This window comes from Schistocerca piceifrons, chromosome 3, assembly GCF_021461385.2.
Source record: "Schistocerca piceifrons isolate TAMUIC-IGC-003096 chromosome 3, iqSchPice1.1, whole genome shotgun sequence".
NCBI lineage: Eukaryota > Metazoa > Arthropoda > Insecta > Orthoptera > Acrididae > Schistocerca > Schistocerca piceifrons.
In genome coordinates, this window is record NC_060140.1 from 963,569,922 (window position 1) to 963,594,219 (window position 24,298).

General features: G+C 41.4%; 1 protein-coding gene across 1 annotated transcript in view; it reads right to left on the reverse strand.

The window, feature by feature from the left end:
• LOC124789267 (dipeptidase 1-like) overlaps positions 1-24,298 on the reverse strand; it is a 1,467,693-nt gene that overhangs the window by 626,610 nt on the left and 816,785 nt on the right. The window contains exon 6 of the mRNA XM_047256565.1: positions 1,301-1,457. Within this exon, the coding sequence (XP_047112521.1) occupies positions 1,301-1,457 (157 nt within the window). The remainder of the gene's footprint in view (positions 1-1,300; positions 1,458-24,298) is intronic.

Sequence of the window (24,298 nt, forward strand, 5' to 3'; positions counted from 1 at the left end):
AGCTCTTTATTCACAGGAAGTAATGGCCGCTGTCGACAGGGGATCTCAAGTTGATTCCGTATTTCTAGATTTCCGGAAAGCTTTTGACACCGTTCCTCGCAAGCGACTTCTAATCAAGCTGCGGGCCTATGGGGTTTCGTCTCAGTTGTGCGACTGGATTCGTGATTTCCTGTCAGGAAGGTCCCAGTTCGTAGTAACAGACGGCAAATCATCGAGTAAAACTGAAGTGATATCAGGTGTTCCCCAGGGAAGCGTCCTGGGACCTCTGCTGTTCCTGATCTATATAAATGACCTGGGTGACAATCTGAGCAGTTCTCTTAGGTTGTTCGCAGATGATGCTATAATTTACCGTCTAGTAAGGTCATCCGAAGACCAGTATCAGTTGCAAAGCGATTTAGAAAAGATTGCTGTATGGTGTGGCAGGTGGCAGTTGACGCTAAATAACGAAAAGTGTGAGGTGATCCATACGAGGTCCAAAAGAAATCCGTTGGAATTCGATTACTCGATAAATAGTACAATTCTCAAGGCTGTCAATTCAACTAAGTACTTGGGTGTTAAAATTACGAACACGTTCAGTTGGAAAGACCACGTAGATAATATTGTGGGGAAAGCGAGCCAAAGGTTGCGGTTCATTGGCAGGACACTTAGAAGATGCAACAAGTCCACTAAAGAGACAGCTTACACTAAACTCGTTCGTCCTCTGTTAGAATATTGCTGCGCGGTGTGGGATTCTTACCAGGTGGGATTGACGGAGGACGTCAAAGGGTGCAAGAAAGGGCAGCTCGTTTTGTATGGTCACGTAATAGGGAAGAGAGTGTGGCAGATATGATACGCGAATTGGGATGGAAGTCATTACAGCAAAGACGTTTTTCGTCGCGGCGACATCTATTTACGAAATTTCAGTCACCAACTTTCTCTTCCGAATACGAAAATATTTTGTTGAGTCCAACCTACATAGGTAGGAATGATCATCAAAGTAAAATAAGAGAAATCAGAGCTCGAACAGAAAGGTTTAGGTGTTCGTTTTTCCCGCGCGCTGTTCGGGAGTGGAATGGTAGAGAGATAGTATGATTGTGATTTTATGAACCCTCTCCCAAGCACTTAAATGTGAATTGCAGAGTAATCATGTAGATGTAGATGTATATGTAGATGCAGGTGAAGTCTCCACGGTAGTTAGGGTCAAGGATTAGGAATTACCACGTCCTACTTAGACTTTAGCCTTAGACGGAAGCCTGACCTTGTTTATCATCGAGAACACTTGGGACGGACAGTGTTGAGTACATGAAGAAACGGGACTCACCTGGGCGCCGACCATGCCCTGCTTGAGGCGGTGCAGGTCGGTGTGCGACCAGGGGCTCTTGTTCCAGGGCTCCACCTGGCGCAGGTCGTCCGTGAACCGGAAGTCGCGCAGCTGGTTGTGCAGGAACTTGCGCAGGTTCCACGGCAGGTCGTTGTGCCTGCGGCAGAGGCGGGGCGCGCGGCGTCAGCACCACCAGGAATGTACACCCCCACAAACACAAACACAAACACACAAGCACGTGCTACGTCGGCGGCAGCGCATTCCTGGCCCGTCGCCCGGCAGCCATTCTGCTCCTGGCAACAATAAGCCGCGAGGCGCGCCTCGCACCGCAGGTGCAGACAGGAGGCGTCCGCCAACAGGACCCATCAGCGCCACGTCTGCCGTTCCCGCAGCACTTCCTGCTGCCAGGCAAGATATCACCGTACACTCGTAACGCTAATATTAATTATCTCTGGACATACATCCAATAAACGATTTCTGAACGGTTCCTCGTGTGGCTTGTACGTTCCACCTGCTTACGACCTTGTCGGGTTCAACTAAACTGGTGGCTGTCCGACCTTCGCTTAACGTGATTCAGAAGAATAAAAACCTTCAGTTCAGCAACAATAACTTTATCGCGAGCGCGTATCTGACGACGCCCGGCATGCATGGGCTGATCGGAGTTACAAAATTTGCTTCCGGCGTCTACAGAAGGATCCTTAATCCTGGGAAAATTTCTGTAGTTATTGCAGAGAAAACAGTGCTCGTCCACACAAGCTAGGAGGAGAGGAACTAACAACTAACTCAAAAAACAAGGAATAATAATAATAAACAGAGCGTATATAAAAGCTAGAAAACACAGCACCTCTAGAGGTTGGGCGCGGAACTACACAGACGTCGTGTACAGTAATTACGACCGCACAGCACTGCACTGACACACGCGGACACACCACACACACACACACACACACACACATACACACACACACACACACACACCGGAGAGCTTGAATTACCGCGCGGCAGCGTCGCTACAACCTGAATAAGTTAACCTCTGACAAATTTACCATTTTCTTAGCACTGCAAAATCTTTCACTCCATGTTTCAGTGTTCGGATGTTTTAAATTTTCTAGTGCTTCCTTAGCTTTCAGCCAGGTTACCAGTTGGGCTAATTTTTACATAAAAATATTGCTTTGCACACCGTTTTTATAGTCAAATGCCGCACAAACGAAGTCCGTTTTCTGATCACTGTCTTTTAACTACAAGAATGGTCGTTCGAAGCAATAAAAAGTATGTTAAACGTGGGATGTGAAGTGCATACATTAAGACTACGAGCGTTTGTTCAACTTTGCTACTGCGAAACACGTGTTTTCTACTGAACAAGACCTCATACCTTTTAAGGCATACATTTTAGATCCAATGTTTACTTGCCAATTTTTTCCTTTTTTTTCATCCATACTGCCTCCTTCCAAAATATGGAAAGCAAAGAGTACAGTATGGAAGATGAAGTGCTCGTTTTCGAGCACGTAGGTACTAGAGAGTGTTACTTTGAGTGAGCGTTCGAGTTTTATCCCTGAATATTGACCATTACTTCTGTACAACGAAATTAATAATATCTCCTGTTTTCCTAAATATTTCGAATCCTTTGTTACGTGTGGGTGAGCGATTGTGAAAATTCATAGCTTAACAAAGATGAATAGCTTATCACTGGTCTTATAGTCTTTAAAGGAATCTCTTATTCAAAGCAGAACGTGCCCCTCTTGATTAACTATGCAAAACGAATGTCATTTACCAGTTTTTGAAAGATAATTTTATAATCTCGAAAACGATTCATTCATTGAAAGTCTGAAACTTTCATCTTTCATTCTTTATTTAAAACGAAAAAGTAAGAATAGTAATTGTACATAACCTGTTTAACCTGCCTACATGGTAAAAAATGTACTTTCTTTTTCATTAAAGGCATCAGTTGATGAAATATTTGTAGTTATTCGTAATGTAAATCGCCAAACACAGCTGGCACGTCGAAAAACGCTTTGTGTCGAATTATCATCTCCCACACCATTTCAGTAGAACGTGCGTATGCTGCATGATTTTCTCGTGCCGTCTTTCCACGTTGATAGAACTTAGCTGTTTTCACAGCACTGTTCTTATACATTCCTGATTCCCACGAAATATAAATGACCAAAAAATAATAACTGTCTGCAAGTATTGAGGGTGCCTTCTCTAGATGCCATGTAAACTCACCTTTTCTCACCAGCCCTATAACATAATCCCTGTTATTAGTTACATATAGATCATAAAATAAAGTTGCTATCATTGGTATCTCAAGTTCAGCCTTCAATGTTTGGTTAGCTGGATTGTAAAACGATTCAATAAGTATTATCAGTGCGTAACAAAAACGTATGGCCAAACTTTCTGGAATCACTTCTGACACGCAGAGGAAGAAAATATGTTATATGGACATGCGTCCGGAAATGCTTTATTTCTAATTTAGAGCTCATTTTCTGCTTCTCTCCATCATCGTATTACTCATGGCAAATACGCAGGAAAAGAATATATCAGTACATTCTGAAACAATTGTCTAAACGAAATGTTCAAAATGTCCTCCGTTAGCAAGGATACACGCATCAACCCTTTGGTGTACTGTCGCAAGTGTAGATTAATTCAGGAAAAGGTCGAACGGATACTACAAATCCCACACACACACACGAATTACTAGTAATTTTTTTTATCTTCAGCATGGCAGATACCTACGTTCGGAAACGATTATTGCCCTAAAATCTGACATGTATTCGATAGTGTCGCTGACACGTAACATTTAATATTCCGGTCAATGGAGAATGATATTTTCACATCAGAATAAAACTGTCTGTAGCCTGATACATAAATCTGAATAAGTGTTCTATTAGCAAGCGGCTGTATCAAAGCTAAGACGATACTGTCGTCGTATGAGATGATTACAAGTGCTGGCTAATTATTCGTACATGGAGGCTGGAGTGAGCGCTCGAACATAAATAACTTCCTGTCTGCAGCAGCGTAAGGATACACATGCGGGCGAGTCCACGCCGACGTATCCGATTCGTTGATCCGTCTGGCAGCGACTTCTTTACTTTCGGCGCCGTTGTGAGGTGGCAACGTTTCGAAAAGAACTCGTTTTGCGGGCGAAACTCCAAACGCGCCGTCACATTCAATCCCAGGCTCTCTACGACGACTGTAAACGTCCTCCCGACTGGACACCGTAGTCCTGGAAATCTCTCCCGATACGAATGCGGAGCTCCACAGCCATTACCATCTGTTGACCCGTACAGGAAATGGGGGTCCAAGAACTCCGCATTTGGGTATACTTCCATCCCATTCCACCTGAAACCAAGTCCGTCGTGAACAACAAACAATTGATCCTACGCGCCTAAAGCTAGCAGAGCAGTGAAGTGAGTCACATATCAGCATTACCGTCGTCCAAGTGGAACAACAAACACTGGCTCTGAACCTAAGAATTACAATCTACTGTACATTGTAACCGAAAGTAAGTAACAGGGTGCATTATTACATGTAAGAAAACGTTTCTTGTAATGCTGGTACGTTCTGTTTCCCTGTGTTTCCCACGCTTGATGTGATTCTGAAGAGATGTGGAAAAGGAGCTCTAACATGGAAACAAAGCGCTTCGGGCCCATGTTCATACTGCACATTTTGTTCTCTTATATGCGAGGAACGCTTCCTGAAAGCTTGACCACACCTTTTTATTACACACCGTACTGTACTTTTCAGGACTCTTGCTCAAGCGCAAGGAAATGCGTTCATTAGAAAACGTCTTGCGTGTCATTTACCTTTAAGCGACTTGTAAGTCACTGACGAGGAGAAAAGGTACTCCATGCACGGACACCGTCTGCTAGCAATCTCACCATCCTTAGCTCCATAGTGCGAGCACGTCTATGCGCTAGACTGTCGAGGCGGCAACTGATAGACCAGTCCCATGCCAGGGCGCTTGAGATATGAGCTAGCGTGCCCGTGTGCACTGTGATGGCCAAAGAAACTTGTTCCCGGAGGCTCCGGAGCTAGAAGCATCGCGTGGACGCCATCTGCATTTTCGTGGTTCTATTGGTTCCCACGTTCGGCGACTTTGACTCGTGTTTCAGTTCAATTGCAATTTCTGCGCCGCTAGTTACAAGAATTTGTGGTGTGAACTTTGCCTCCTCGCACGCTAAGGCGCAATATTCGACTTATTGTTCTGGTTTGTAGATGTACTTTATTTGTGATCAAGGTTGAAGCTATTGGCCCATGTTAGACGGATCAATATCGGTCTTCCCTTAACGCATCCGTGAATAAATGCCATCCCTCACATTACTATCTCGCTTATTTAGTATTCCTACGGGGATTAGAAATCATATGGACTTCGTTCTGATTTTGATGATTTCTTGTTATTCTATTTCACGTGGCTCCGTGGCATACTGCTGTAATTTCATTGCTGAGCAATCGTGTTGTTTTCTAGAATAACGATCAAGCATTCTTCCCATTTCAGTTTAATTACTCCTCATCCCGAAACTACTCATAATTTATGGCGTTTTCTTTGTCACCTCAATTGTTCTCACTTACTATTTGCTTCAAATCATAGCTGATGCGAGAATATTAACTGATTACAAACTGTCCTCAGTGTAATAGTTTATATAAGGCGCCGTCAGCAGATTATACAGTTATTTAATTTCACGCCCAATACACGTATATCGGGGATAAAGTACGTCTGTGCTACAGACATTTACGAGAATAGGTGCCAGTTTATGCAACTTGGAGTCAATATGTCAGCTGCACACATGCTCCCTATAAGGGAGAGTGCTATATGCATTCATATCCTGGTAGTCTACTTCGGATAGACTGGAAATAATTTTGCATTGCCCAAACGTATCTTCGAGATATTCACCGCTGCGCTATGGTAGTCTTTCCTGTCTCGGAATCTCTCGTACATAGAAGTCAAATCGCGTTAGTGTTCATTTATGGATCAAAATCATGTACGCGGGTGAAGTATTTTCTAGACATTGATACTGAAGTCATATCAGGTATGTACTCAGATGAAAGTTAAAAATGACTTTGAATTTTTCAACATCCATCTTTTATATCGACATTTCAGTAACAATATTGCGCTCGTTCGTCTCTATAACATATCACAGCAGATCCAACCAACGTTGTACAGGGGCAAACGCTGCTGCGCTCTACTACTTAGATGTACATTTACTCCTCGCACTTCTGGTCATATGTACACACGCCTCGTAATTTTGTTCGTGAAGCACAAATACACCAAGCAAACAGCGTAAGAATTAAAGGCTCTGTGAGAAATGTACATCTCTTGTTCCTGTGTCGCGTTGGATTCTCATTAAGATCCCGAAATGACAGAGGGAAATAAAAGACATATAATTAATACTGACTGGAACGTCTGTTTAATTTGTCTAGCAACATTGACCATTAAAACGTATTCTTACGTACGGGAAAAATTATTTCATCATCCAAGATGACAATACCTAGCTCAAATTGAATTACTATGAGTAATGCAATGGGGGAAGCAATATCCTCAAAGCTCAAACGAACCACCGGTCAACTAAAACTAACAACTGGTGGACAGGTTACAGGGCCAGTTCAAGAGATGATTAGAACGTATTAGTGAGAAGACAATGTAAAACTTGTAGTAACTAGGAAGATACACAAAAAAGTTGGGAATGTGGGTCTCACGCGAACCGTGCAAGGGATAAGTCCCTGCAGTCGCGCTATCCTCTGTGTCCTCGGTGGCTCAGATGGATAGAGCGTCTGCCACGTAAGCTCCCGGGTTCGAGTCCCGGTCGCGGCACGCATTTTCAGCTGTCCCCATTGAGGTATTTCAACAACACCTGTTGGCAGCTGAGGGTTTCGATTAATTATCATACACAAAGAAGCTTACAATGTCACACCGAACCCGCTCTGTAATACACTAAAAGATAGAAAATACAATGCGTAGTTAACGGAAGACTTCGGCTAGAAAACATAAATTATAGAACATACTCGTATACGGAACTGAACTAGCTGTAGAAGCAGACTCGTCTAATAATTAAATAGAAACAGGTTTACATGGAAAACACCGAAAGGTGCAACAGGATGCCAGCGCTCACTTATCAATGACAGATTCGGAAACCATTTTCCAATCTCCAAGACATACTTATCTGACGCATAAAGACTGACGTTATTCCTTGCAAATTATAAATAATAGTTATACATGAAAAATAAAGAAAAAGAGACACCTGACTTGGACGTAGGATATTAACGTGAGATGCACGTTAGGACTTAATTTTCAAGGGTGAGTAATCTCCAGAATAAATGAAAACGTAAGAGGTTCTTGAGTATTGATTTGATATAATAAACCTTTAAAGCAGTAGGTAGGTTGGTACGAGTAACTGCAAAACCATTACAGCCTGTCTAGTGTCATCTGCTGAAAATGGAAAATACTTCGTAAAATTTAATACAGGGTATCTGTTTCTTTAGTGAAGAAACTACGCTTCAAAATGTATTTCTGCGCTTTGGGATATTTTTAGTTGAAAGTGAACGTTATTGCTCACTTCCATACTAAAACGATTTAAAGTTCCTTTCGCTCAATTGCGTTGCTGTTTGTGATACTTCAGCTTGCACTTTTACTCGGTACGCCACTTCTGGCTAGTCAGTTCCTAAGCTCTACTTAAATGAAAGATGCAAGTCTTTCTCTGAGATAGAAACTTAGGTGATAAATTGACGATTGTCTGTCCCAGCTCTGGTATTAGTGATTGGCGACTAATCAGCAAACGAAGGGCGTTCTATTTGTAAAGTAAGGCATTTTTTTCTCCGGGTCAATTTAGGCTGAAGAAGTGCCGCATTTGGTATAGAACATAGTGGAACATTCCCGCTTCATGTTTCATGAACTTGCGAAAGGTGTCGGCGCAATACGGAGCCTTCAACATGGCGTCTGTAGCGGAGGTACGTTTCAAGCAGAGAGCTGTCATGCTGTCATTCAGCGTTTTTTTTTTTTTTTTTTTTTTTTTTTTTTTTTTTTTTTTTGCGGAAAACCAAAGCATCGCAGATATTCATAGGCGCTTGCACGATGCCTACGGAGACCAGGCAGTGAACAAAAGCACGGTGAGTCGTTGAGCAAGGCGTCCGTCATCATTACAACAACGCCGAACAAACCCCATCGATTTTCCATGTGCCGGCCGACTATATACAGCTATGATTCCTATAACGTTTGAACGTGAGGACACTCTCATTCGAGGTGATAGCTGGATCACAGTCAAACACTTCGCTGCACAATTCGACTTCTCGGTTCACAGTGCTTACACACTCGTGCATCAGCTGGGGTACTCGAAGCTGTGTGGTCGCTGGGTTCCTCGCCAACTAACACGAGACCATAAAAAGCAACCAAGGACCATTTGGGCGGAATAGCACGCGCGTTACCAATCTGATCGTGACAATTTTTTCTCGAACATCGTCACAAGCGATGATACCTGGGCCCATCACTTCGACCGGAAACAAAATGGCGAACCATAGAGCATCACCACGCCAGCTCTACTCTGAGAGACAGTTCAAAGTCCTAATCTGAACGGGTAAAGTCGTGGCACCGGTCTTCTGGTACTCTGAAGGAGTTAATTTGTTCGATGTGTTATCTCGTGGTACTACGATCAACTGTGAACTGTACTGTGCTACCATCAGGAAACCGAAGAAATTGTAAGTAGGCTGTTTAGGTTTTTATGTTGGTAACGCCACGTAGTGCTCTGTATGAAAATCACTGGCTGTGCTGTGTGCAGTCTGTGGCTGGTTGGCATTGTTGGAATATTCGCTAGTGTAGTGTTGGGCAGCTGCATGGGAAAAGCGCGTAGCGTTGCGTAGTTGGTGGTGAGCCGCCAGCAGTGGTGGATGTGGGGAGAGAGATGGCGGAGTTTTGAGAGCGGACGATCTGGCCGGGTGTCCGTCAGAAAAGGGAAATTTGTAAGACTGGATGTCATGAACTGATATATATATTATGACTTTTGAACACTGTTAAGGTAAATACATTGTTTATTCTCTATCAAAATCTTTGATTTGCTAACTATGCCTATCAGTAGTTAGTGCCTTCAGTAGTTTGAATCTTTTATTTAGCTGGCAGTATTGGTTCTCGCTGTATTGCAGTAGTTCGAGTAGCGAAGATTTTTGTGGGGTTAATGATTCATGAAAGGTATGGGTTATTGTTAGTCAGGGCCATTCTTATGTAGGGATTATTGAAAGTTAGATTGCATTGCGCTTTGAAAAAAAAAAGTATTATGTGCCAGTTTACTGTTGATCAGAATAAGTAAAGAGAGAAATGTCCGAGTACGTTTAGTTTTGTTCAGCTGTTTGAAAATCAAATAACGTAAGAGGTCAACCAGCACAGTCAATCATTATTTTCCAAGGGGGAAGTTTCAAAATGACTTCAGAGGATTCGTCGCCACAAAAATGGAAATGAACTTCTCCTTCTCTATGTCAACGGAAGGCCTCATACAAGTCTTCGCACCCCAGAAGACCTCTTAAAGCGTCCCTCATCCACCCTACAACTCGGATCTCGCACCACCCAGCGGTTGTGCCTGAAGAACGAGGCACTCCGCGGGAAGCAATAAGTGGATGATGAGAAGGGACTATTGATGCAGAAAAACTTTGGCTCCGCCGTCGCCCGGTGGAGTGGTACCTTGCGGCCGTACAGGCCGTCCCAGTAATGTGGCCCAAGGCCGCCGCACTGAACGGATATTGTGTCGAAACATAAGGTTTTGTAAAATAGTGGAGAATAATACGGTGTATTGTTATCAATAAAATGAACCAGCTTTCAAAAAAAAAAGTTTGTATTACTTACCAAGAACCCCTCGCATTTTCGTGGTCTGAAAGTTTAGTGACAAATACTACATTATAAATACATATGAAACCCTTATGTTTTCTATGAAATGAAAGGCGACGACTGAGCACAACGGAGATCTGGTACAAATGACCTTATAATTTAAAAACAGATATTCGCATGGAGAACGCCGTACAGCATGCACCGTTAAGTGTTCAGAACAAGCATGCGATAGGTCACAGTAAACTTAAATAAAGCCAGTTACACTCTTTCCGTGAAACGATATTTTTCAGGATTTTATGTATGTAATTAATGCTGTACGACAATGCAGAAGTAAAACCAAACATTGGAGATAAAACTCTTTTAAACAAAAAGCTAACGTTCTGTGCGGAAATAAAGCTGAAAGGGTGAACGGTTTTCGGTAGAAATGAAATATTAAAGAGAGTATCAAAATTCATGAGTAGCAAAGCAGGAGGGAGATATTTACCGAAAAGCTGGAAGAAACCTATGTTTGTTATCTAGAGGGAAGACTGCAAATTTATTAATTCAAACGACCGTTGAATATGCGTTTGTGGTCATTTTTAGTGCGTTCTGCTAAAAGAGGCTTAGAGTTTCCACTAATGACTGCCTTTGCTGGATATCAAACAGAAGGGAAATACGCAAAAAAAATTTTTTTATGGTTTAGTTTATAATAACTGTTGATAGAAAACATTATAAATGAATACATTACACTATGAGGTAGCATAAAATTTGACAGATTAAAGAAACTATACGAAATGTACTACACATAGTTTAAAAAAGGAACACACACACACACACACACACACACACACACACACACACACACACACACACACGCAGAGAGAGAGAGAGAGAGAGATGGAGAGAGAGAGAGAGAGAGAGAGAGAGAGAGCAAGTAAACAAAGTTGAAACGAGGCGCCAGGACGAGGAGTAAAATTGGTGAACATTAACAGGGACCAAACATACAGCAGCTGCATAAACATTGTGTTCCGTGAAATTCGAAATTGCTACCTGCTAGTGCGGTACAATGGAAACATATACAATATTTCCGCGTGTTTTGTACGGTAGATGAGGATGCAGTTGCAGAAAGATAGTACGAAAATAGCTGTAATCTATAGCAACATGTAATCATGAGTTTTTTTTACACAACAAAATAGCGGTATGTTTACAGATGACGCGACTCGCCAACCAGTTTCACAACAACATCACTTCGTTGAACGTGATAATCTATATTATAACGTAATGAAGGTCCTGTAGAACCTAATATTCTAGAGAATTAGGTTATTTTCGTACAGCTAACCCCTACTCCAATAATTATCACTTAAAACTCGTTTATATTTTACAGCCCTGAATAAAAGCACACACTGATGATGGCACAAATGTGCCGATATGTACTTAGACATTAAAAGGGCCAGTTGTGCGCGTAGTTGTAGCAAGTAAGTTCCCATAACTAAGTTTTTCAAACACGACTGTTGTTAGAGCTTCAGAATCGAACGATAATGATCAGTCACCTCTATTTTTCATTCAGGGCCATTAATGATGACTCATTACAGTTCTCAGAGGCCAGGGTCGCAGAAACCAGACGCGCTCATCCACATCGAAAGTCACACTACGGTATGTTCTGCGTGTCCATGTTTTAATTACTGTTTTAGAGCTGACGTTAATGACACATTATCTCCTACAAAACTCGTCACGGTACTGTTTCATGTAGTGCACCATTCTTATCGTGACGTCCGATTTTACTATATCTGTGTTCCTGACACAACACATAGTCCTCAGTTAGACTAGGATGTACTATATTGTGCATTGATGTGAAGGCGACAGTTTGATGTGAATCAAACTGGTATTATGAAAATATAAATGTAATTGAATCACGAAGTAAAAATAGTTTCAATTGTGTTGTGTTATTTTCATTACGACCGGCTTTATTTTTAGTTCGTACCGAAAAACGAAACTCACGTGAATGAGATATTTACATTCTACAATTTGATAATAATTCGTATAGACATTATTTTCTGTAGGCAACGTTTCACAGCTCTTAAATTATTCAGAAATGACGTCTTAAAGTTACCGAAAGCTATCACATCAGTAATTATTATTATTTTCCACTAGTTTCGATTTAGATCATCATAAGGCGGACAAATATAGTTAACATAAGGCAGGAGGATGCTTCGTTTGTAACGCCGGAAATGCATATCCTCCTATTTCCATCTATTGTACTATTATTTTTTTTCCTTGTTTTGTTACCTCAAGATATGACATTTCTGTCTCTTTATATATTGTAATTGTTTTACTGTTTGTATATATATATTTATGCACTCATGTCGATGTATAATTGGTTTGTTTCGTAAATATTATTTGTATTTTTACGCTGGGTCTTGCCTAGGGAAAACTGCTATCAAACGATTACATCGATGGGTCGTGTGAAGAATCAAAGTGTGTAGGATCTTTGGTAGTGTTAACTCTGCCGCGTGGAGCGCGGGCAGAGCTGTCGGAGTCTGGCTGGAGTAGCGAGTGGAACAGGTGTGTTGTGTGACGCTCCCGCGAGTTGCCGCGCTTTCGGGGTTGGGCAGCATGTAATTTCGCTCGGCTTGCGATGATAGTTTCTGACATGGTGTCGCGGACGGGAAGCATTAGCTGGCGCACATCAAGAGCCCGTTTCGTCTGGTGACCGTGTCGAGAAGAAGGCGCGCCAACATCCAGCTTCTGCAACAGCGACGGCCGACAATGAGTGACTGTCGCCACCTCCTCGATCGACGGCTTCAAACCTTCAATCAACCAACAAGGAAGACTAAAAGCACGTAAAGTTTCAGAACTGTATGGCAGACCTCAGCTTTTCAAATTGTTCCATTTGCCTCGCAAAATTACAGCAACTTAGCATGAACCTTTGTTGCTCATTGTCCCAATTGCATTGCCAAGCAGGGTCCCTTCCTTTTCCTAAATGAGCCCGAGGGTCGTTGAAATTCAAACACCAGCATCATTCGATTTCACTGCTTTAATTTCAAAGTTCAGCTGGCTACAATATTTAGATTGCACAAGCACAAATTAAGAGTGCGAGTTTTGTTACCGTATTTTAGTTACCTGTGACTGCAGCTCAGCTTGGTACGTACTAAATTTTACTATTGTTAATTGTTCAGAATCATTTGATTCAAGTTCAAAGTTAATTCTCTTATTTCTAAATTGCGTAGATTCAAGTAGCTTTTGAAATGATTGTTGAGGTAGTCCAAGACTAACCTTGTTTTACTGAATGTCGATGTGCTTCAGAAGGAAAGCTCACTATTAACTTCAGTCACTAAATTAACTTTCGATTTTCCAGTTTTATTAATTCTTTTGCTAAATTAAGTCAGAGTGTAGCGAAATTTATTACTTCTGACAAACTTTCAGTTTTCACACTACACGTGTCAACCTTCAGTTGCCACGCTTCTAGTGCTAATTATATGTGTAATTACCTTTCTTTTTCAGTTACTATAGTAATTGTCCTTAGGACTGGCGACCGTAATTTCCCCCAAATCTCAAATATCTAATTACCGCTAGTTAATTGTTAACGTAACGGCCGCACATTTACTTTCTTCATTAACTTTACCCCTTTTCAAAATTAATTTCCACCAGTTTCATTTGCATTTTTCCTTTCATTTAGATGTAACCCTTTCCTACCCCTTTACCGACAGATTAACTTCGGTGACGATTGCTTTTCCAAAATTTCCATTAGGTACACGCGGTTTAATTTTTCTCTGTCATTAAGGTCGATAAGTGAGGGGGAGGTTACACGTTGACACCAAAAGTTCAGGTGTACAGTCATGATGAATGATGTGGATTCTTGAGTTGCGCTTGATATTTTGATGTCAACAGGGCAACCTCCTGTCTTATGTCAACATCATTTGTTAATCTACTTATTACTTAAGATAGCAACCAGTCGAAAATAAATCAAAGTAATTAATATAACCGCTACCGGTAACTTTAAAATGTATTCTCTGAATCTGCTACTTAATTTATAATGGACAGTATGAGCGCAATATTAACACATTGGTGTACATTTGTTAAACCACGATCAATTTATAAACAAACATTACCACACGACACATCTAGAGTTTATGGTATCTTCATTTATCCTGAGCTACTGTACATAATCTTCTGCCGGGGGAGGGAATTCAATTCGCGTCGTAAGTATTATATTGACGTCACTGGTCGAGATGAGAAGGTTCAGATTCTCAGTACATCACTTAGTGTCAAAGATGATGTCTCATTTTAAAATGTTATGGTAAGTGTAAAACAAATTTTAAGACTGAAGTATTACGCGAATATGGCACAACCGGTATTGCTAAAAACAAATGCTTTATTGTATCATGACATTAGCATTCAATTGTCTTCACTTTTAATACATCTACTGTACATACAGTTCTTTAGGTCTTCAACAGTTTTGTGTTACGTATCTTCATTTCAGATAGAGGTATATCGATTTTAATATAAAATTCTGCTAAATACATGTGTGTTACTGTTTTACCAGTTGTCTGACGAAGTCACTCCCAAAAATATGCTCTTAGAAAGTACAAAGCGGGGAACTCATAACCATGCAGTGGAAAACTGTGATATTTGTTAACGCGACATTTGTTAACGGCAGCCGTAGCAGTACCATCACATTTGCCATAAATAAATATCATGTCGGCGTATTTCTCTGTCGTTAATTTGAACGGCAACTCTGTTTCATAAATAATCTACAATCTACAACAGTTACTATGTGGTTTCACTTGAATACACTGATATTATGTTCTTTCACTGAACAACACAGAAAACTGACTCGTTTTAAGATTAGGAAACGACTGAAACCACTCACTAACGGTTGTCAACAATGTCATACGCGTTTCTACATTCATAATGGAAAGTAAACAAATTTACTTGAATAATAAACTTTTTTCCCTGGGTGTTTTGGAAAACTACTTCAGATGCATGTCTGGGACATATTTTATTAGCTTCACCAGACCAATAACAACAGAATAAATGGAAATCGTGCTTTCCTTTGACCTCGCACTGTTTTTCGATGGCTTTATATTAGAGAAGTTGCTAAATTTCAGTCAAAATGCTTTATTAGACGTAACTCCGTAACCAAACGTTTGCGGACCTATGTTTGTACGAACTTTTTTCTGTAGTTTTACTTGTAGACTAACATATTAAAATATTTGCATATCTTCGTGAGTCACCTGTATTCGGTTCTATATTACAATAAATAAAATGTTAACAAAATCAGTTTACCATTTAAAATCAGTAACTGCTTCAGAATTTCCAAGTCTTTATAGTCTTCCTAAAGAGGATTTAGCTTGTCGACACGGTTCAGTAGGGCTTTCCGTAAGAATATTTAACACTTGCGTAGTAGTATTTTAATTTATTTTGAATTTTGATTAAACGAAAGTAACACAATAACTAGTGAACAGTTTATAAAAATTTATCTTTTTTACCCATGTCTGGAATGTCACGAACGTTATTCAATGCCTAGCAGCTTATACCTTTTTAATGAGTTTCTTTTTTCGTCAGTGAAACTCCCAAGTACAACGTGGGGAGGACGAACCATTCAAATCACTTGCTACTGAATGTCTACACATACAGCAGCACTACGTTATTTAACAATAGAATATCCTTAAAAACAGACTGCCATGTTGGGTCCGGAGACCGTTAGCAGTAGCTAAATCTAACGCTAATGTATCTACTATAGGTTCTGCGATCAGTTTAAAATATATACTATCTCGTCAAAAGTATCAGGACACCTATTAGTAGACATTAATATGGGAAGTATCTACCCTTCATTTTCATGACGGCCTAGCTCTGTAGGAGACACTTTATTGAGGTATGTAAATGTCTGTGGACGAGTGGCAATTCATTCTGTCTCAAGAGTCGAAAGCAGGAAATAGAATGATTTTGGACGCCGGGATTTGGAACGAAGTAGCCATTCTATTTAATTCGAAACGTGTTCCATTGTTCTCATGTCGGGACTCTGGGAGGCTAGTCCACTTCAGGAATGTCACTGCCCACAAACCATTCCCTCGCAGATTATGCACTGTGACAGGGTGCGTTGTCATGCAGATAAAATCATCGTCTCTCAACTGTTCCTGTACTTTGTGCAGCAAAAAATGGTGTGAAATGAGTTCATATCCTCCCGGATGTACAGTTTTCTTAAACACAGTAAGGGTACCGCGCCGTAACCATGACAAGCGCCCCCATACCCTATCACCACCTCCTCTGTTCTATACTGTTCTCACTACGCGTGGCAGCAGGTAACGTTCTTCAGGCATTCAGCAAAACCCAAAAGCTTAAGTAGGACTGCCACACTTGTAGAGTGTTTCACTTTTCTACTTGTGCACCATTCAATGGTGTCGCTCTCTACACCACCCCATGCGTCACGTAACACTGGCCGACGAAATGTCTGACCAATGTTGAGTTGCTCGGCCACTGTACCCCATTCTCCCCGACACTCTACCGCATACACGTACATAAGAACGAAAAACTGGTGGGAGCCGACCTGGTTGAAGATCAGTTTGCATTTCGGAGAAATGTAGGAACACGTGAAGCACTACTGATACCACGACTTATCTTGAAAGATATTTTAAGAAAAGCATGAGTAAACTTAGAGGAAGCTTTTGGCAATATTGACTAGAATGCCATCTCTTTGAAGTACTCAAGGCTGCAGCTGCCAACTACAGGGGACAAAAGGCTGTTTACAACTTGCGCAGACGGCAGTTACAAGAATCTAGGGACATGAAAGGGAAGCAACGGCTGAGAAGCGAGTGGTACACGGTTCCAGCCTATCCCTGATGTTATTCAACCTGAACATTGAGCAAGCAGTAATGGAAACCAAAGAAAAATTAGGAATAGGAATTAAAGAGCAGAGAGGAAAATTAAAGCTTTGAGATTCGCTGATGACGTAATACTGTCAGAGAGAGCAAACTTGGAAGATCAGTTGAACGAAATGGACAGTATCTTCAAAGGAGGTCATAATATAAACATCAACAACAGCAAAACAAAGATAATGGATTGTAGTCGAATAGAATCACGTGACGCTGAGTAAATAAGATTAGTAAACGAGACATTTAAAGTAGTAAATGAGTTTTTAAGTGGCTCCGAGCACTATGGGACTTAACATCTTAACTCATCAGTCCCCTAGAACTTAGAACTACTTAAACCTAATCATCACACACATCCATGCCCGAGGCAGGATTCGAACCTGCGACCGTAGCAGTCCCGCGGTTCCGGACTGCAGCGCCTAGAACCGCGAGTTTTTAAGTAAAAGAATATTAAGGGAAAAGATAAATGTGTTTACATCCAATGTAGATTTAAGTGTTAGGAAGTCTTCTCTGAAGGTATTTGTCTGAAGTGTACGCATTTATGAAAGTTGAACATGGACGATATACAGTTTACACAAGAAGAAAATGAATGCTTTTGAATTATTCTGATACAGAAGAATGCTAAAGATTAGATAGGTAGATGGCGTAAGTAATGAGGAGGTACGGAATAGAAATGGACAGAGAAGAGATTTGCGGCCCTACCTGACTAGAAAAAGGAACCGGTTGACAGGACACATTCTGACATGTTGAGAGATCACACTTGTGGTATTAGAGGGAAGAGTGAGGGGTAAAAGTCGTAGAGGGAGGCTAAGAGATGAATACAGTAAGCAGATTTGGAAGAATGTAAGTTGCAACAGTTATTCAGAGATGAAGAGGCTTGCACAGGATAGGGTAGCATGGAGAGCGGCATCAAACCAAAGTTCGTACTGAAAACAACAACAACAACAACAACAAAAACACACAGTCTTTGTGTTAGCTAGACAAGTGGCAGCATTGGAACTCTCAAGTGATTCCTTCCGCTGCTTTCGTGCGACTTTTTACAATCACTCTTCATTGTTTGAATGTCCCTGTCCATCGCTACATGGCTTAAGTTTAGCTGTGTTTGTTTGTTCGCGTTTTCACTTCACATCAGTCGATTTGGATAGATGTAGACGAGTTGAAGTGTCGCTGATGGACTTGTTACCCAGGTGACATCCAAAAACTAGTCCACGTCCGAAGTCACTTAGCTCTCATCACCGAGCCTTTCTGCTGTTACTAAGTGTGGGCAGTGTTACAAGTACACGTGATGTATGTTACTTTGACAATTATTTCCCCGGCAGGTAGGTCACTTTATTTAAAAACCGGTGTGGTGCGGACTGTGTTGTATCGCTTCATTGTGGCAAAGTAGTGACGTAGTCCGTTTAAATGTACGTTGCCAGTCACGTTGCCTACATGCCTATCGATGGACGAATCACAAATTTATATAAAACGACCAAAATAAAATTCGATATGACTGAGTCGTTGGTTTGGACATAAAGCTGCATGAATGTTCCTCGTCGCAAATCGTGGAATAGTGGGGAGACATGCTATGGAGGGCGCACGCGGCGTACAGTGCTGGCAGATCCGCTGACGGGGATGAAACACCTGTGTGAGGCCGTAAGCCGCATCCTTAGTTATGTTATAGAGGGAGTTGTCTTGAGTACTTGGCTAGCGGTTTTCCATGCGACGTACGCCACAGTTTCCGAGAAAATAAATGCTGGAGTCTTATGTGTAACTTCTTTACCCGTAACGTTAGGTATGATTCGACAAAGCGAGAATAGCGCAGCGTCTTTTACCCGTCTTCCACGCTGGCGGTACAGGTTCAAATCCTTCTTCTGCACTTTTCTTTGCATTATTGATTCGTAGGGAGGGCAGACTGTTCAGATACTTTACCATCAAGAATGACAAGCATGCATCTACATCGTAAAAATTATCCCAGCCAAATGTGCTCCACTTCGCCAATCCTGTGATGTACATTTTTACATTCAGGCTAAAATTTTTACAAAAAAGCATTCAAAAAGCTGCCGACTTGTTGATCGCTAATACAGAATCGCTTCGACGGAAAATTCGACGAGATTTCGTTCTTTAATTCTGCTTCAATTTGCTGCGTCTACTTTCAAGGAATGACCAAATACTTATGCTTCGGACTGAAGCTGATGGAAGAAAGAATCAATTTAAACGAACTATGTTTTCCAGTGTTGCTTCTGAAAAGTCTATGTTCCTGAAAGACAGTGGGTTTCACTGAATGTGCGTGGCGTGCTAGACTTCGTGTTTCGGTTGCTTCTGCGACAAATGCCATACGGAAGCATGTAGGCCATGGCGAATAAGACGATTTGTAAAAGCGGAATACAGATTTGAAGACTGTTTGCTGTAATGATTGATTTACTAATGGAACTACTACGGCGAAAATGAATATTTTTAATGCGTTTGCATGGATATACTATTTCTTGATATTCTGTACGATGAAATTTACAAGCAAAAAAAAAAAAATTGTGATTCACAGGTAGAGTTTGTTCAGCTACTGCGGACCTCGCCTTGAGTATTGTGCCGAATGTTGTTGACAACTATTCAGTCGACAGCTACCCCTGTGCCAGCCGCGTGCTCAGCTCCCCCTGTGCACGCCTCTACGGGGGTTCGGACTTCCTGCTTCCCACAGATCGACTCGCACAGTGAGTATGCAATTTCTCTCCCCGGCTTTTCTTTTTAGCCACAGGCGGCTAGTGAAAAGCGCCCGCACCGACAGTGTAGTGTAGTGACGTCATCACTCACCAGTGAAGATACTAAAATATACAATGTTCTAAGTGTTCGCAACTTTGCCGGCCGCAGTAGACGAGCGGTTCTAGGCGCTCCAGACTGGAACCGCGCGGCCACTACGGTTACAGGCTCGAATCCTGCCTCGGGCATGGATGTGTGTAATGTCTTTAGGTTAGTTAGGTTTAAGTAGTTGTAAGTTCTAGTGCTCAGAGCCATTTGAACCATTTTTTTTGTTCGCACCTTGGCTCCAGCCCCGTGAGCAGTGGACAGCGGATGAATAATTAAGGATTGGAATAGCTCCCCGAAACTTCCATGGAGTATACGTAACGACTGGTCATTAGCGCTCTCTGGCTTGGGAGAGGGTGCTACACACTAAAAGTTCAATCTCTAAGTCAATGGCGTATTATAGTTCATTAGCCTTAAATTTTTATTGTAAACGTCGTCCTGGACAAAATTAGTATGTAAGTAAACCGTGATAGTTGACTGCTATGTTTCACCTGCTGTTCCAAATACGAGGGGAGTTCTGTAAAACTATTGTCCTCTCCACCAATCTTGGTTGAAAACCAGCAGAATTTGTTGTAGGACATCATGGAATATAGGGGATTCATCGCCAGTAGTTTCATGAAATTCCGATAGGTGGTTGTGCCATACATAGACCTCAAAACGCTACCTGCAACGAGGTGCGTTACAAGCAGAGAGGTGTCATTTAATTTCTTTTGGCAGAAAACAAGAGCATCACAGACATTAATAAGTTCTTGCAGAATGTCTACAGAGGCCTGACTGCGAGCGAAACCACGGTGAGTCGTTGGGCAACCCGTTTGTCATCATCACAAGATGTCACTCAAAACGTTTCCGACCTCCCCCTCGTAGCATCAGAAAAAGAGGCCAAATCGCACCTCGTCGACTACTTTACGCCCTCCATTTCCCGTGGCCCACTGAAGACGTGCAGCTTTATGAGCTGTGGCCTTCTGCGAGACGCACGACTCCAAGTGTCATTTGCAAGTAGTTCCTTTCACAACGTTCTCTCTGACCTCAGCTTCACTAACAGCTGCAATTCCCGTCGTGTTAAAAACCGATTGTCATCGACTAGCCGTTCCCGGCATCTGTCCATTACCACTGTTCTAACGACATGTTACATGCTTGCGAAACACTACACTGAAGCTAGTAGCTGTAGATGTAGGAAGTATGCAGCAGACATCAGCAGTTACGGTGGCTAGGACAGTTGCAAAGTCTAAGAGAAAGAAGAAGGGTCTGCTGTTAAGTAGTTCTCATGGTAGAGGTGTAGGCCAGCAGTTGCAGGAAGTATTGGGGAGTGAGTACCAGGTCACCAGCATTGTGAAGCCTAATGCAGGATTGGCTCAGGTGACTGTTAACATAGGGGGGCTATGTAGGGATTTTACTAAAGAGGATCAGGTAGTGATTGTGGGTGGGGCTGGTAATAGTATTGATAGGGATGGGGATTATGACATAGATGGTGACCTGGAAAAGATAGCCACTCAGACTGGCAACACGAATGCGCATTTCGTGGAACTGTTTCAGCGTCACGATCGGCCTCATCTTAATACAGCCATCAGGTGTAATAATATGAGACTTGGGGATGCGCTGATGACAAAAGGCATGAGTCATATTTCAGTGGTGTCGGTGGAGTCTATCAGCAGGACGGGTTTCACTAGACATGGCCTGCACCTCAACAGGTATGGAAAGGGGAGGTTGGCAAAGCTTGTAGGTGACAGCATAGGTGGGGGTGGTGGGATCACTCATGGGAAAGTTCCTGTAGTAGTGGGTGTTAGAGCTGTACCTTTTTTAGATTGAAGTCAGCTGATAGGTATTCCTGCTTAAGGGAAATCTCTCTAACAAAGAAACCACTTTTGACAAAGCTTAGCTATCCGATTAATGATGGAATTAGTATATTTCATCAAAATATACAAGGTATCAGAGATAAAGTTAGTGAACTGTTTATAGATGTTGACTCTGAAATTATTGGTATATCTGAACACTTCTTAAATAAGGAGATAATTCAGAGGCTTCCTTTACCAGGATACAGGTTGGCTGGCAGCTTTTCTAGGAGCTCTTTGCGGTGTGGGGGAGTAGCCATGTATGTGAAAAACGGTATCCCATTTGAGTCAATTGATGTTTCAAAGTACTGCACTGAAAAGGTGTTTGAATGTTGTGCAGCAGTGGTTAAATTTAGTGGAGCTAAACTTCTAACTGTTGTTATTTATAAATCCCCAGACTCCGATTTCACAACATTTTTGCTAAAGTTAGAGGAGGTTCTTGGTTCATCTGATAGGAAATACAAAAAGTTAGTTATATGTGATAACTTCAATATTAATTGCATAAGTGATTATGGAAGGAAAAGGATGCTGGTAGACCTCCTTAATTCATATAATCTTATGCAAACTGTATTCTTTCCAACGAGAGTGCAAGGGAACAGTAGAACAACCATAGACAACATTTTTGTTCATTCCTCATCACTAGAAGGGCATTCTGTTAGAAAAAAGGTGAATGGCCTTTCAGATCATGAAGCACAAATTTTAGCTCTAAAAGATTTTTGTGCTGAAACACATGTTAAATATAGTTATCAGCTGTTTAGGCAAGCTGATCCAGTTGCTGTAGAGACCTTTATAAACCTTATCAAGGAACAAGAGTGGCAAGGTGTTTATAGTGCGGATACGGTAGACGATAAATATAATGCTTTCCTCAAAACAGGGTACTAGCACAAACAGGCAGCCTGGGTGGCTGACTACAGGGACAGGAATATCCTGTAGAACAAAGTGGCAATTATAAAAACGTTAGAAATAGTCAAAATCTAAATGCTGCAGCCCATTACAAACATAATTGTAAGGTGCTTAAAAAGTTATTAGGCAGGCGAAAAGTATGTGGTATGCAAATAGAATAGCTAAGTCTCAGGATAGAATTAAAAACGTATGGTCAGTCGTAAAGGAAGTGGCTGGTCTGCAGAGACAGGTCGAGGACATAGAATCAGCGCGTAGTGGGAATGTCCGTGTTACTGATAGGTCGCATATATCTACAGTATTTAATAATCACTTTCTGAATATAGCAGGTGAACTAAATTGAAACCTAGTCCCAACAGGGAATCATATAGCGCTTGTAGAAAAAAGTGTTCCGAGACTGTTACCTGAAATGCTCCTCCATGATACTGACAAGAGGGAGATCGAGTTTATGATTAAATCACTAAAGACCTAGAACTGTCATGGATATGACGGGGTATCTAGCAGAATACTGAAGTATTGTTCTATGTATGTTAGCCCAGTACTTAGCAATATCTGTAACTTTTCCTTTAGGAGTGGTCGGTTTCCTGACCGATTAAAGTACTCAGTAGTGAAGCCACTTAATAAAAAGGAGACAGGGATGACAATTATAGACCTATTTCTATACCATCGGTGTTTGCTAAAGTTATCGAGATGGTTGTGTATACAAGATTACTGAAGCATTTAAATTCACATAATTTGCTTTCAGAGGTACAGTTTGGTTTTGGAAATGCTTTAACAACTGAAAATGCTATATTCTCTTTTCTCTGTGAGGTTCTGGACGGATTAAATAAAAGTTTGCGAACGCTATGTGTTTTCTTTGATTTAACGAATGCTTTTGACCGTGTTGACCACAAAATATTACTGCATAAGTTGGACCATTATGGAGTAAGGGGAGCAGCTTACAATTGGTTCGCCTCTTACTTGAAGAACAGAAAGCAGAAGGTAATTCTCCGCAATATTGAGAGTGGTAGTGATGTTCAGTCCCAATGGGGCACTGTTAAGTGTGGCGTTCCCCAAGGGTCGGTGCTGGGGCCACTGCTGTTTCTAATTTATATAAATGATATGCCTTCTAGTATTACAGGTGATTCAAAAATATTTCTGTTTGCTGAAGACACCAGCTTGGTAGTGAAGGATCTTGTGTGAAAATAATTTGATGCTAAATCACAGTAAGACTTAGTTTTTGCAGTTTCTAACACAAACTTCAACAAGAACAGATATTTTGATCAGACAGAATGGGCATATTATAAGCGAGACGGAACATTTCAGGTTCCTAGGCGTTCGGATAGATAGTAAGCTGTTGTGGAAAGCCCATGTTCAGGATCTTGTTCAGAAACTAAATGCTGCTTTATTTACCATTAGAACAGTATCTTAAATAAGTGACAGTTCAACATGAAAAGTAGTCTACTTCGTATATTTTTATACGCTTATGTCATATGGTATTATTTTTTGGGGTAATTTTTCTGTTTCGAAAAGGGTATTTTTGGCTCAAAAACGGGCTGTTCGAGCTATGTGAGGTGTAAGTTCGAGAACCTCTTGTCGACCCCTATTCAATAGTCTGGGAATTCTGACATTGCCCTCACAGTATACATATTCTTTAATGTCATTTGTTGTTAGCAATATTCGCTTACTCCCAAGAGTTAGCAGCTTTCACTCAGTTAATACTAGGCAGAAATCAAATCTGCATGTGGAATGCACTTCATTGACTCTTGTGCAGAAAGGAGTGCAGTATTCTGCTGCATCCATTTTCAATAAGCTACCACAAGAACTCAAAAATCTTAGCAGTAGCTCAAACACTTTTAAG